This window comes from Pan paniscus, chromosome 8, assembly GCF_029289425.2.
Source record: "Pan paniscus chromosome 8, NHGRI_mPanPan1-v2.0_pri, whole genome shotgun sequence".
Lineage (NCBI taxonomy): Eukaryota > Metazoa > Chordata > Mammalia > Primates > Hominidae > Pan > Pan paniscus.
In genome coordinates this window covers 32,167,951-32,182,541 of record NC_073257.2, presented here as the reverse complement: position 1 = coordinate 32,182,541, position 14,591 = coordinate 32,167,951, and the positions used below count along the sequence as shown (strand labels likewise).

Genomic DNA, 14,591 nt, shown 5'->3' with positions numbered 1-14,591 from the left:
CTAACTGAATAGACTGTATTGCCTTGGGCAAATGTATTACTGCTGTCCTTGATGGCAATAATATCTATTCTCCCTGGAAAGCACCAATTATGAAAGCTTATCAAATAGTCACTGAGGCCTTTGCCCATAATAATAGAGCTGCCTGTATCTCCTGTTCTTATAAATGATGAAATATTGCCAAGCTTTAATGTATTATGCCAGAGTATATGTTTACCATGTAAAAAAAGCCCTTTGTTACCCACCAACTGATGATAACCACATTTTTCATGATCTAGGACACAGAATGGCTCTTTTGGAAGTGACACTAGAGAAAGACTGCCCCTGAGCCCCACTGGAGGGAATGATACCAAGCTCTTTTAAGCAATCATACTGCAGCAAAACTTTATAACCTTCAGTCTTGGCTCCCTATCTCTCAACTCAAGAGGACTCCTCCAAGACTGCACATCTTTTGGAGACCTCAAGGCAAAACTGACCAAGGAGATTTCTCTTCAGAAGAAGATGACATCCTAGATGTGGCCAACTTTCCCCAAAACAAGGATCAAAACTTCTCCCCTCTCTCATTATGAAAACTTTGTCTTTTTTATTTTTTCTCTGTGTTTCTTTTCTGTTTACAAATGGTGAGATAATGCCAAAATCAAGATGTCATAGTTGATAACTTCTGCAGAAAACCTAACTGAATGTTGACTATGTCATGTTAAACCAATATCCCTACATGATCTTAGAGATCCTCTAGTTCACCCTGAAACAAAAGTTACTGATATTCCAAATGTGACCATTTTCTCATATTGCAGATTTGGTTCTTCTATAGGGTTAGACTTTTAGATTCACATATTCATATTCCTTGTTTAAAGCTAACAGTAGGCAAAACATATAGTGAGGGTTTTGCAGTTAATTATGCCAGAAATTGAATAAGAACAACAAAAAATAATTTGGCATTTTGTAGACAAATATATAACCCTAATTGTTGATGGGCTCTAACCATGCTATGATTTGATAATAAAGCCTTGGATAAATTTTAGTGCTTTCCTACTAGTGACCCTTAAATCACAAGACATCTTAAAGGGAACTGTCTGTTGTGGCTCTTGAAGATATATTTTTATTTGTAGAGAATTTAAAGATCAGCCGTGTGCTGATCTTTTTGACTCCATGTCTCAAAAAGAGGCCAATGTGGGTTAGGCATTTTAACGGCACCACTCACTCCATAATCAACTGGAAACTGATCATTGATCTATACAATTCAATTTTCAATGTAAAATAAATAAGATTTTTTCTAGCTGTAAATGAGCATCTTTGGGTAGAACACTCCTTTCCTGGCTTGGCATAAATATAATAAAGTTATGGTTAGAAATCAGTCTCAAATACTAACTGATATAGCTGACTATATTGCAAAGGCTATGGCTGCCCAGTACATTTCTTTAAATTCTCTTGATAAGGTTGTTTTAGATAGCAAGACTGTTTTGGACTACCTGTTGGCTGAACAGCGGGGAGTGTCTACAATAGCTAACACCTCTTGCTGCACACGGATAAATACATCTGGTATAGAAACTAATCTGCAAGAATTCAACAAACAAGCTATTTGGTTAAAACAAGTAGATTCCACTTCTGGTTTATTTTTTGATTTATTTGATTTTAATTCATATGATTCTTAGGGCTCCTGCTATGGAGTAAACAATATGGGGAAAAGAAAGAGAGATCAGACTGTTACTGTGTCTATGTAGAAAGAAGTAGACATAAGAGACACCATTTTGTTCTGTACTAAGAAAAATTCTTCTGCCTTGAGATGCTGTTAATCTGTAACCCTACCCTCAACCCTGTGCTTGCAGAAACATGTGCTGTGTCGACTCAAGGTTTAATGGATTTAGGGCTATGCAGGATGTGCTTTGTTAAACAAATGCTTGAAGGCAGCATGCTTGTTAAAAGTCATCACCACTCCCTACTCTCAAGTACCCAGGGACATAAAACACTGCGGAAGGCCGCAGGGAACTCTGCCTAGGAAAGCCAGGTATTGTCCAAGGTTTCTCCCCATGTGATAGTCTGAAATATGGCCTTGTGGGAAGGGAAAGACCTGACCATCCCCCAGCCCGACACCTGTAAAGGGTCTGTGCTGAGGAGGATTAGTAAAAGAGGAAAGCCTCTTTGCAGTTGAGGTAAGAGGAAGGCATCTGTCTCCTGCTCCTCCCTTGGCAATGGAATGTCTCAGTGTAAAACTTGATTGTATATTCCATCTACTGAGATAGCAGAAAACTCTCTTAGGGCTGGAGGTGAGACAGGCTGGCTCTTTAAGGCATTGAGATGTTTACGTACGTGCACATCAAAAGCACAGCACCTTTTTCTTTACCTTGTTTATGATGCAGAGACATTTGTTCAGGTTTTCCTGCTGACTCTCTCTCCACTATTACCCTATTGTCCTGCCACATCCCCCTCTCCAAGATGGTAGAGATAATGATCAATAAATACTGAGGGAACTCAGAGACTGGTGCTGGCGCGGGTCCTCCGCATGCTGAGCGCTGGTCCCCTGGGCCCACTTTTCTTTCTCTATACTTTGTCTCTGTGTCTCTTTCTTTTCTCAAGTGTCTCCTTCCACCTGACGAGAAACACCCACAGGTGTGGAGGGGCAACCCACCCTTTCATCCTTCAGTGTCTTGGTATTATCCTTCTGATAGTCATCATAGTAGTCTGCCTGGTACACTGTATTCTCTCAAGGGTCTTAAATGCTTGTGCGTAGCCATTCACTGTGTATCAAATGGTCTCACTTTGGTTTGAACAACAAAAACACAAAGAGAACATAATCATTCAGCTGACTCGATACTGTACCTTGTGAGTTCCATACTGAGACCAGATATATCCACTATGATGGTGACAAACCTTAGCATCAATGCCCAAGGTTTGCATCAATCTCTCAAGATTGAGAGGCTGACCAGAAAAGGGAATTGTCAAAGTAAATAACCAAGAGGCCATTACCCTGAAGTCTTCTTTGTACTTTGAGTTCCTAGATAACCAACTGCAACCTCACTTAGTACAGAAATAAACCAAAACCAAATTTAGGAGTATAACAGACAAATTTCAGCCAATCACAGGCAGCCAACTCATCACACCATACCAAAATGAGGCAGATGCCTAGCTATAGTCAATCAGATAATTTCTCTAACTTGCTTGTTTTGGGCTCATAAAAGCTTGTTGCTCACACTGAAGGGTGGAGCTCTCTGAACCACTTTTGGTTCTGAGTGTTGCCCAATTCATGAATTATTTATTGTGCAAATAAACTCTGCTAAACGTAATTTGTCTAACATTCTTCTTTTAATAATGTTTAATTATTAGGATATACTTTGTTAATATATATAATGTAATATAAAGATAATAGATTAGGCTAAATTGTTACAATTATACCACTTTGCTTTTCATTGTTCTCTTTTTCTCCAAAGTACTTTTTGCTTAAAGTGGATTGGATGTCAAATAGACCATCTTTGCCACTTCTTGCTGAAAGTGTGTAAATTTATAAGTAAAAGACTACTCATCTTCAAAGTTATACAGGGATGGCTTTTTTCAATATTTCTTCAGTCAATTCCAGTGTTTTATTCACTTGGTAGACAAGAAAGCCTTCTTTACCTATGCAGTGTAATATTAAACAGGGTTGTCCAATTAAAATATAACGTGAGCCACATATGTAGTTTTAGAATATTTAGTAGCCACATTTTAAGAAGCAAACAAGTTTTTAGTAATTTATTTAATCTAATATATCCAAAATGTTATAATTTCAACATATAATCAATATACAACCTCCTAGTATAATATTTTATATTCTTTGCTTGTTACTACATATTTGAAATCCAGTTTGTAATTTACACATAGAGCACATGTCAATTTTGACTAGCCACATTTCAAGGGCTCAATAGTTCCATGTGGCTAGTTGCTAACACATTGGACAGTATAGGTTCAGGAGAAAGTGTTTTGAGTCAGAAAATTTGGTATTCCAATCTACCTGCTCAGTCATCCATGTGACATGGTAAAGCTTTTTAACCTTTCTAAAAACATCATGTTTTACATCACAGTGTTTTAAAAATATTAAATGAGACAACATACATAAATTCTTTTTTTCACAGTTTCTGACTCTTAGGAAACATTTAATAAGTGTCAGATCTCTTCCTCTAAATCATTCTGAAATTTCTCATTGTGTTTGAAAAAAGCTTTTTTGTCTATTCAGTATACATCACACATCCATCCATCCATCCACAACACTTTGAAAAACTAAAAACACTAATGAAAGCATCTTTATTGCAGTAGTTACATGTAACATTTTATTTAACTCACTCTTCTTCCCCCACCCCCACCATCCAGAAACTCCTTTTTTTCCTATAGCACTTATCAACAATAACACACTATACAAATTTGTGATTAATAATGCTTCATATTGACTTTCTTTCCCCCTTTGCTACAATGTCAGCCACATGATGGCAGAGATCCTTCTCTGATTTATTCAACAGATATTCCAAGCACCTAGAATAGTGCCTCAAAAAAATGGGCTTCAAAAAAATATTTCTTGATGAATGAATTATTGAAGAAACATTTTTTTCATCATGCCAATGTACATTATTTTACTTTTGTGTCACCCACCTGTGAAAACACCTCCATTTATTCACATACATTTTCAATGTGGTGATTGAAGCATCATAGAAATCCCAAATGTTTCACTTTAATACTCTCAGGATTTAATTTTATTATTATCATGACTATTGGTAGTAATTAACTCCTTTTGAGTATCCAAACACTAACCAGTATTACACAGAAATTTGTTCTGAATTTGCATCACAATAAATTCCAATGTATTGTTTAAAATTCATATTAAAGAAGAATTTATGTATCATATTCTTTGTTATGTTTCAGTATAACTTGAAAACCTAGTGAAGAGATATTATTATTATTATTATTTATTGTCTTCGCTTCTATGTGGTGTACAACTCCCTTGGTATTTTCTAAACAATCAGTTCTAATTCCACACTAGATTTCATATTGTTAGGTTTTTTCACTAGATTTGATCACGTTCATACTTTGTGGGAACGATTTTTCTAAACGCCTTTATTTTGAAAATTTTTACATTTATACCAAAGTGGAAATAATAGACTAATGAACTCCTACCTACCCAAAACCCAGCTTTAACCATTTCAACCCATGGTGATGTAGTTTGGATATTGGTTCCTGCCTAAATCTCATGCTTAACTGAAATCCCCATTGCTGGAGTTGGGGCCTGGTGAGAGGTGACTGGATCATGGCGGAAGATCCCTCCCTTATGGCTCGGTGCTCTCTTTGTGAGAGTGAGTTCTCTGGAGACCTGGTCAGTTAAAAGTGTGTGGCACCTCCTCTCCCTGCCACTTTCTCTCTTGTTCCTGCTTTCACCATGCGTTCTGCCTGCTCCCCCTTCACCATCTGTCATAATAGCAAGCTTCCTGAGGCCTTCCCAGAAGCCAAGCAGATGTTGGCACTATTCTTCCTGTAAAGGCTGTAGAACTGTGAGTCAACTAAATTTCTTTATCACTTACCCAGTCTCACGTATTTCTCTATAGCAATGCAAGGATGGCCTAATACACATGGTCCATCTTGCTTTGTCTATATTTCCACCCACATTTTCAATACTACAGAATTATTTGAAAGCAAGCCTGGTATCAAATTGCACCATCTTTAAATACTTCAGTATATATTTTTATCAGATAATGACTTCTTTTTTATTACTGGCATATTACATTTAACTACACTTATTATCATATCTAACCAATAGAAAATATATTTTATGTAAATATTTACTTATATATGCACATTTGAATTAGAATATATACATGTATATGGAAATATATATATATATCTCAGCAATATTTTTAGTATCATGACAAAAATGGTTGCACTTGTATGATACACAAGTGTCAAGAGATATGAATAATTGATGCTCACTTCCAAATCAATGCCTCCTACAGGTGCATCTGATTGATAGCTTTCATTCTAAGTACATGAGAATTTGAATGAGATTGGGCTCATATAGCTGGATAATAAACCCAGTCACAGTTCTCTAAAGAGCAATGAGAAATTTGATTTTTGTCCATTATGCTGAGTTCTGTTTCTTCCAGGGATAACTGTTCTTTTCCTCTACTTTCTCTTTCATGACGTTGGTTGTCTTCAAATGTGTGGTGATTCTTGGTTATTCATTTAAACTCATGAATGAAAGCCTCTGTTGCTTAGCACACAATAAAGAATTTCAATAGTCAACATAAAGAACTGTTTTCCCAACAGACTTCTGTGATTGGGAGGATGAATAGCAGGTGCTTTGGATGTAGGTTGAGCATGCAGGCAAATACACTTCCCCATAGGGCAGGCATTCTCATCCTTGACCATGCACTGGAATCCCATGCAGAATTCTTAAAAATCTTCATGCCCAGGCTACAGCAAAGACCAATTAAATAAGAATCTTTGTGGGTGGGACCCAGCTATTAGTACTTTTATTAAGTCCCTAGATGATTCTAATATGCAGCCAAGGTTCAAAACCACTCCCTATTATGATGATCCTGTGTAACCCCAACTATGACACTGACTCATTTTCAGGCTGTAATTATCTCATGATTATCTTTCCCCAGGCAGATGTCCAAATTTCTTTAGACTGCCCTTCCCTGACTTTATCCTGAGAGAGAAAGCCATTTATGCAAGAAGTTGTGTTTGGAAGCAGTGATCATTGGTTGAAATGTGAGAAGCAGGGCCAATTTCCCTATTCCTCCAAGTGGTCTGAGTGAGTTCCCCTGAAAAGTTCTTCACAGCCTTTCTTAGAATTTGTATTAGTCTGCTAGCACTGCCATAACAAAATACCAGAGGCTGAATGACTTAAACGACAGAAATTTATTTCTTCACAGTTCTGAAGACTGGAAGTCCAAGACCAAGGTGCCAGGAGATCTGATTTCTCCTGAGGCCTCTTTCCTTGGCTTGCAATGACTGTCTTCTCTCTGTGTCCTTATGTGGCCTTTCCTCTGTACTTGAAGATTCCTGGTGTTTCTCCTTCATTTTATGAGGACAACAGTCCTATTGAATTAGGACTCTTATGACCCCATTTAACATTAATCACCTACTTAAAGACCGTATCTCCAAATAGTCACACTAGGATTAGCACTTCAACCTAAGAATTCTGGAGGAAGGGGGCACAACTCAGTCCTTACCAGTACTTTTTACTTGGATCTTAGGATATCTGTATATATGTGTAGCTTCTTTGGGAAGACCTATAGTGAACTATTTTTCCTTAACTTAGGATTTCTGATATTTTTCCTCCATTCATTCTGATCCCATTTGCCTTTTTCCTCTTCCTCCTACTCTACCTCTCCCTCTTCCTCCTCCTCTCCTTGTTTCTCCCTTCTTTTTCTGCCCCAGCTCCTCCCTCATCTTCTCCTTCTTTTTCTGGAATGCCTCAAAAATTTCTTGTCAAACAGTTGAATCTTTAAAAAATGTGTTACAATATAGTCATTATATGTTTTTGTATATGTGTGTGTGTGTCTATGTATGAGTGTGTGTGCAAGTATGTCTTTAAGTGTATGTGTATGTTTGAGTGCATATGAGTAAGATCAAAGTGGGTCCAAGAATAATGGTCTGGGAATCATGTGAGGGAGTGCTGGCTTTTCTATATCTAACTCCATATCCCTGTCCAACCTTCTCAAGCAAATGAATTAGTAGAAGTAGGGGAGTCTCTCTCTACTCTATCAGAGACCAGGGTGATACAAATCAAGAGTGAAATTGAGGTTTAGCGGCCCTGAATATGAAGGTTAAGGGGATCCAGGCAGAGCTGTTTATAAGGAAAGAACACACTACAGTGATGTCCTGGAAAAGGGCTTGGATTCGGATCCATACGCCAGGGTTTCCACTCTGGCTTTGCTACTCATTTTACGGGTTGAGAAAAACCATAAGATCTGTGTTCCTCATCTCTGATATCAGAATAATATCCGTCCTGTCTGCCCATAGGAAGTACAGTTATCATCTGCATAACCTGCAGGACACTATCAACCAAATATCAAATTGAGTTGTATTTATTGAATACTATATGTCTTAAATTGCTATTATACATAGGAGAGCATTAGCTTGCTAAGATTATTTGGGGGTGTTTTCTGACCTTGAGTGGTGAGTATAGAAATGCATGATAGTAAGCTTGTATGCTGTTATCAGTCAGCATATTTGATTCCTTAGTTATTTACCAAACATTTAGTTAATTCATATTCTCAGTTCCCAACACAATGAATGGTATTTAGTAAGCACTCAGGAAATGCTTAATGCATTAAGTAATCCAAAATACTTCGCTGTCAATAAATATAGTAAGAGATAGTTCCAAGTAACCTACAGAAGTATTTATCAGGTGCAATTCAAACTTATTTAAATGCTAGAGGAGACGTAACAATAGCAAAAGATGTGACAGTTGTCTTACTGGAGTTGATAGTCTAATTGTGGAGATGGCCGATTATATCATTTAAAAGAACATAAAGTTATGAAGGAAGGGAAAAAGAGAGACAGCAGCAGCTTTGTGCCTTATGCCTTCATTAATTCAAGCTACATAAATGTCACTCTTGCCATTCAATCTTGTATACATTAAGTCTAAACAGTATTCATGTGTAGACCAGAGAGTCGACTGATGTTTGTTGTTTCTCTCCCCAACTTCGTCAATGTCTCCAAAAAGGCTCATAAATAGCCCTGTGATGGGCATTGAAAATGGCCCTCTTATGTATCTAATTCTTCATCTTGATAACAATAAGTGCAAAGGTCCATAAATACAATTTTAATTAACAGCTCTGTTGTGATGCTTAGAAATAGACCATAGGCTCATTGAATTTGTTGGCCTTCTCATAAAGAATTTTGTTTTTCCCAGAGGGTCAAAATTAATTAATGTCCTTACAATTTATTCAGCATCCCATTATCTCAGAGATGCCTAAATAGTCTCACTCAGCCGTATTAGTGTATCAAGAATGATATAATCAGGCTGCTTTGAAGAGAGCACTCTGTAAAATATACTGTCTCAAGTAGTGATTAACAAGGAGGATAATAAAGTATTCTGTCAGAATTACTGCTTTTTTTTTTAAATCTGCAGACAACATTGCTTGTATATAACATTACATAAATAACCAGATTCAAAACTTTTCATGTGATCTTTGATGAACATACACAAGCTCTAAAAGTTCAAAAAAGAAAAATTAATACCCTTATTAATAATCTTTAATGTTTCCATTAAAAGGTATCAATTGATCACTCGTGTTTTCTTTCTGAACAACAGATGTAAACTTTCTCATATCTATTGACTATACTTTAATCTTGCTCTCAACTGAGCCTGCAGTTTTTGTATCATTAGTATTATTATAGCAGAAGACATGCTCTGTAGTTCTCAAATACCATCCTAGGATAAGGGAAGATTATGGCAGATAATATTTAATGAGCTCACAGGCATTTGTGTCCACACGTTATTGTACAGATCTTAGCAGAATAAATGAAAATTGGCTTGTTTCTCATATTTTCTCAAAAAATCCCATATATTCATCTTTGGGAATTATAGAAGTAAAAAAGTTCCATCTAAATGTCAATTTGTTGTTGTGATATTTATCATAATGGAGAAAATAATATGTTTATAATAAGATTTTATAAATTTTGATATTTTCAAAAAGTAAAATACTATAAAACTATGCTGTGCAAGATACTTCACTACATATAAACTTATTTACACTACATTTTTAGAATTACAAAATCAAATAGAAACCTATTTCTCTTTGAAAATGCATATATTAAGAAAGAATGGGAGTATGAACATACATAAGGCTTATCGATGGCTTTATCATTACTCTGAGGTTACTAGAAAAGTTTTTTCTGCTTGTTTATATTTTAAAAATTTTAGAAAAGTTTATTATTTAGTAATGTAAAATTGATAAATAGAAATATTGAAGAAAAAGTAAATATTAAAAGGACAAGAACAGTTCAGACCTTTCAAGTGGGGAACCTTAATATATTCACCACGTTTTTCACAAACACACAAATGTGCTACCACCATGTATACTGGATTTTCTTTTCAGGTACAGTTCCTGTTACTTGCTTCTTCTTTTCTTTTCTTTTCTTTTTTTTTCTTTTTTTTGAGACAGAATCTTGCTGGAGTGCAATGGAGTAAACACGACACTGCAGCCTCAATCTCATGGGCTCAAGCCATTCTCCTGCCTCAGCCTCCCGAGTAGTGGAGACAACAGGCACTCTACCACACCTGGCTAATTTTTTATTTTTTGTAGAGATGGGGTTTCACTATGTTGCCCAGGCTGGTCTCGAACTGCTGGATTTAAGCAATCCTCCTGCCACAGCCTCCCAAAGGGCTGGGATTACAGGCATGAGCCACCCTGCCCAGCCTTGTTTCTTTTTCTACTGAGTTTATTTCCTCCTCTACTTTAACCCTGTCACCCATTCAAGTAATCTATGTCAATAAACAAGTATGTATCCTTTTATCCTATCCTCCATGCTCACAGTCATTCATAGAAATATCTATGTACAGATTTATACATATGCACAATAAGGGGGTACTAGTTGTTGTCTGCTTTAGAAAAACTAGATCACACCATCTTAACATTTTGCATATTGCTTTACTCCTTCAACACTGTCATTTGGAAATCCTTTCAAATCAACTATACATGACTAAACTCTTTTTAATGACTGCACAATATTGCACATTGTGGATTTTACAAGTTACCTTGGCTTCCAGACTGTTTCTCTGGGTTCTCAACAGGGGCAATTTCTAAAGATATTTTGGCTTTATTATAATTAGAAAGAGGAGTGCTTCCGACATCTAGTTGGCAGAGGCCTCAAGTGCTGCTAAACATCTTACAAATGCACAGGTCAAACCCCTAATTAATTAGACTGCCCCAAATGTATTAGCAACCAGGTTGAGACACCTTCCAAACACAGGCTGATCTAGCTCTGGAACATTCTTTCCTTAGGTAACCACAGGTCACTTCCTCACAGCTCCTTCAGGTCCATTATTGAATGGCATTTCTGTGCAGGGTCTAATTTGACCAGCCTATTTACAGGCCATCCTCCCAACTCCAAGGCACATACCTATCTACTGGCACATACCTATTTCACACTCCTATGTACTCCATTCCTTTCTTTTTGTCCCCTTAACTTCTAATAAGCCATCTAATTTATTTATTTATTATGTTTACCCATTATCTTTTCCCTCCTTCTGTAATGTAAGCTCTACCGTGACAGGGATTTATGCCTGTTTTATTCACTGATGCATCCACAGGACCTGGCCAAGTGCCTGGCATTTGAGAAATAGTTAAGTGAATGAAGGAAGGAACATATAAATGATCACATAATAGGCATTCATTTATTTCCCATTATTTCTGCTAAAAGCAATGCTGACATAAATATCCTCATATAAGTCATTATGTGTTGGCCCTTCTATGTCCTTGAGGCCAAAATGCTTTCTAAATTGGGTTTAGAAGCTGACTTCAGGTTTTAAAAGTTGACTTCTATGTCAAAGAGGCCAAAATGCTTTGTAAATTGGGTTTAGGAGATTTTAAAATATTCTGCTCTAAATTACACACAGTTTACTCTCTGTTTTCTTGCAAAGATTTTCTTGTTTTTATTTGTTACATTTAAGTCTTTATCTAGATTGTATTGCTGTATATGATATAAAACTTGGATTTAATTTTAAGTCCTTCCAGGTGGATAACCAGATATGCCAGCACCATACTGTATCGTCCATCTTTTGCCCACTATTTTAAATATCTACCTTTGTTATACACTAAATCCTTCTAATTACTGACCTTAGTTTCTTGGTTCTCTGTCCTGTTCATCTTATAGTATACACTAACTTCATGTTTTTAAGGGAAACAAAAACTTGCGAAAGGGAGCTACAACATGGCAAGTCAAAAGGAGTTAGAATATTCAATTTAAAGATTAATTCTACCAGACATAAAATTCTACCAGACATAAAAAGAAGAGCTGGTGACAGTTCCAAAAATTCAAGGAGGAGGGACTCCTCCCTAACTCATTCTATGAAGCCAGCATTACCCTGATACTAAAATCTGGCAAAGCCACAGTGAAAAAAGTAAACTACAGGCCAATATCCCTGATAAACACAGACACAAAAATCCTCAACAAAATACTTGAAAACCAAATCCACCATCATATCAAAGAGTTAATTCACCACAATCCAGTAGGGTTCATTCCTAAGATGCAAGGTTGGTTCGACATACGCAAATCAATACATGTGATTCACCATATAGAACGAATTAGGGAAAAATCTTTAAAACAAGAATGAATGTCCATACTGTAATTGAATAGCATGATACATTCAATCTGCCTGGAATGTATAAATAATAAAATTAATGTGCTCTTTTCACTAGTCATATAATGGCTAGGACAATCTTTTGAAAGTTACTTAAATTCCATGTAATCTCGTTCTTTTTTACTGTGCATATGCTTCAACTGTTTTGAAGAATATTGTATTGGTTAGGGTTCTCCTGAGAAACAGAATCAATAGGATGTGTATATATATAGAAGGAGATTTATTATAAGGAATTGGCTCATGACATTATGAAGGCTGCCAAGTCCAATATCTGCAGGGCGGACTGTCAGGCTGGAGAACCATAAAAGCCCATGGTGCAGATGAAATCTGAAGACATTCTCTTGGGGATCCTTCTTGCTGCATAGGCTGGTGTTTTTGTTTTGTTTTTGTTTTTGTTTTTCTATTCAGGCCTTCAGTTGATTGGAGGAGGCCACATTATGAAGGGCAATCCACTTTACTCAAAGTTCATCAATTTAAATGTTGATCTCATCCAAAACACCTCCAATTTGACACATAAAATTAGCATCACAAATATCTTAGATTTTTTTTATCCCTAATAAAAGCTAGATTTCTAAGATAAATTCTGAGTCAGTAGGACTTTTTTGTAAGAGTAAATAAGATTACAAGCTTACTCCTACTTTGAGTCTATTAACTGTAAAGCCATTAAAGATTGCATAATCTGAAATCACAGGGCAGAAAGCAACACTTGTGAAGATTATGCTGATACTCACTCATTCCATCGCCACTTACCATTTTACACTTTGGCTCCTGTACTTCAAAATGATGGGAAGGAAATTGGTGGTCAGCCATTTCATTGTTGTGACTGGCCATTGTCACAACAGGATAACTTTTAGCATTGCCAGTTGTATATCTTTGCATATTGCAATCATTAATCTGAATGCCACCCACCTACACTCCTCCAATTAGGGAATTTAATGGCACCCTTAGGGTAGAGTGAGTAAAATCTGAGTCTCTTAAAATATGAGTCGTGAGCTGCTTTGTTGTAGCAGTGTCAGCTCTGGGTCTATTTAGTAATTCAGAGTTTGCAATAGAAGGGACTAGCCCTCTTTCCATAAAACCTGCTGAGCTCTGTCCCCACATACACATAAGAAATGCACACTGAAATTCACACAAATTGTTAAAGCAAACTTTAAGATGAGTGGGTTTCTTGGTCTGGGGATGGCTACTAGATTTACCTGGCGTGTGATCAGAGTCTGGAATTAATGCTTTGGCAGGAATTCTGCTGCCAATGGCCCAGTCCAAGTCATCCTCAGAGTCTTGAGTAAGACTGCAGGCTGTGGTCCAGTTTCCTGAACTTGTTTCAAAATTGCAGCTTCCTGTTGTGCTTGTATACTGTGCTGGGGAAGCAAAAACATTAATGGAAGTTTCTGGAAATGTCTATCACATTTGCTACTACCCTATATTTGGGATCATTTAAAATTAGTATCTGCATATTCTAATTCTTTATAAATACATTTACAGCATCGAGACATTTGTACTCATTGTTAATATTTTAATTGAAGGATCTAGAAGCAGTGTATGAATGTTGTCACTTATTCATTAAGGAGTTATATGCATTGACGAATAATATTTATAGATGATAGTTAAAACTGTGTCTACACATGAAAAATAAACATAACATTATGCTAATACAAGATTATTCAGGTCAAATAAATAAACAGCTTCAGTTGTCTGGATGTTTAATTCACTTCCGTCCCTTATTCTGATGTTTGAATAGCATAGCCTATTAGCGACGCAAAGTCATTTACTAAAGAAAAGGCACTTTGGGAGAAGTAGTAAACTGTATAGGACACAAATTATCTTGGACACCATACCAATCACTGCAGCATCAAATATCAGAGCTAGTTACTAAATTAAAGAAAGAAATTCTCTTCTAAAAGTGTTGATTGATAACTCATTAAAAATTAAATTCACAATGAGAAAAATTAATAGATAATAACTGTATCTATTTCTAGTCACCTGTGAAAAGTGCCATCATGATACCCTGATCTAGGCTTTCATTTTTCTTTTTTTTGTACGTCAGTTATTACTTTTGAGCACTCACTGTAAAACCAGACTGCATTGTACAGACAGAATGAATGACTGGGTGATTTAATCGGTATGAATCAATTGAGATTGTCATTGACTTTTCCTTTCTTTTTAGAAAGAAAGTTTGTGTTATTTTTAAAATTCCTTCTCGTTCACAACTTTTCCTTAACATACAACCAATGTTAGCATATAGAAATGTAATCAGAAAAAAGCC

The 14,591-nt window shown here is 36.3% G+C and overlaps 1 protein-coding gene across 1 annotated transcript in view; it reads right to left on the bottom strand.

The window, feature by feature from the left end:
• MALRD1 (MAM and LDL receptor class A domain containing 1) overlaps positions 1-14,591 on the bottom strand; it is a 642,247-nt gene that overhangs the window by 225,350 nt on the left and 402,306 nt on the right. Inside the window, 1 exon segment of the mRNA XM_055092251.1 lies at positions 13,525-13,686. Coding sequence (XP_054948226.1) covers positions 13,525-13,686 — 162 coding nt within the window.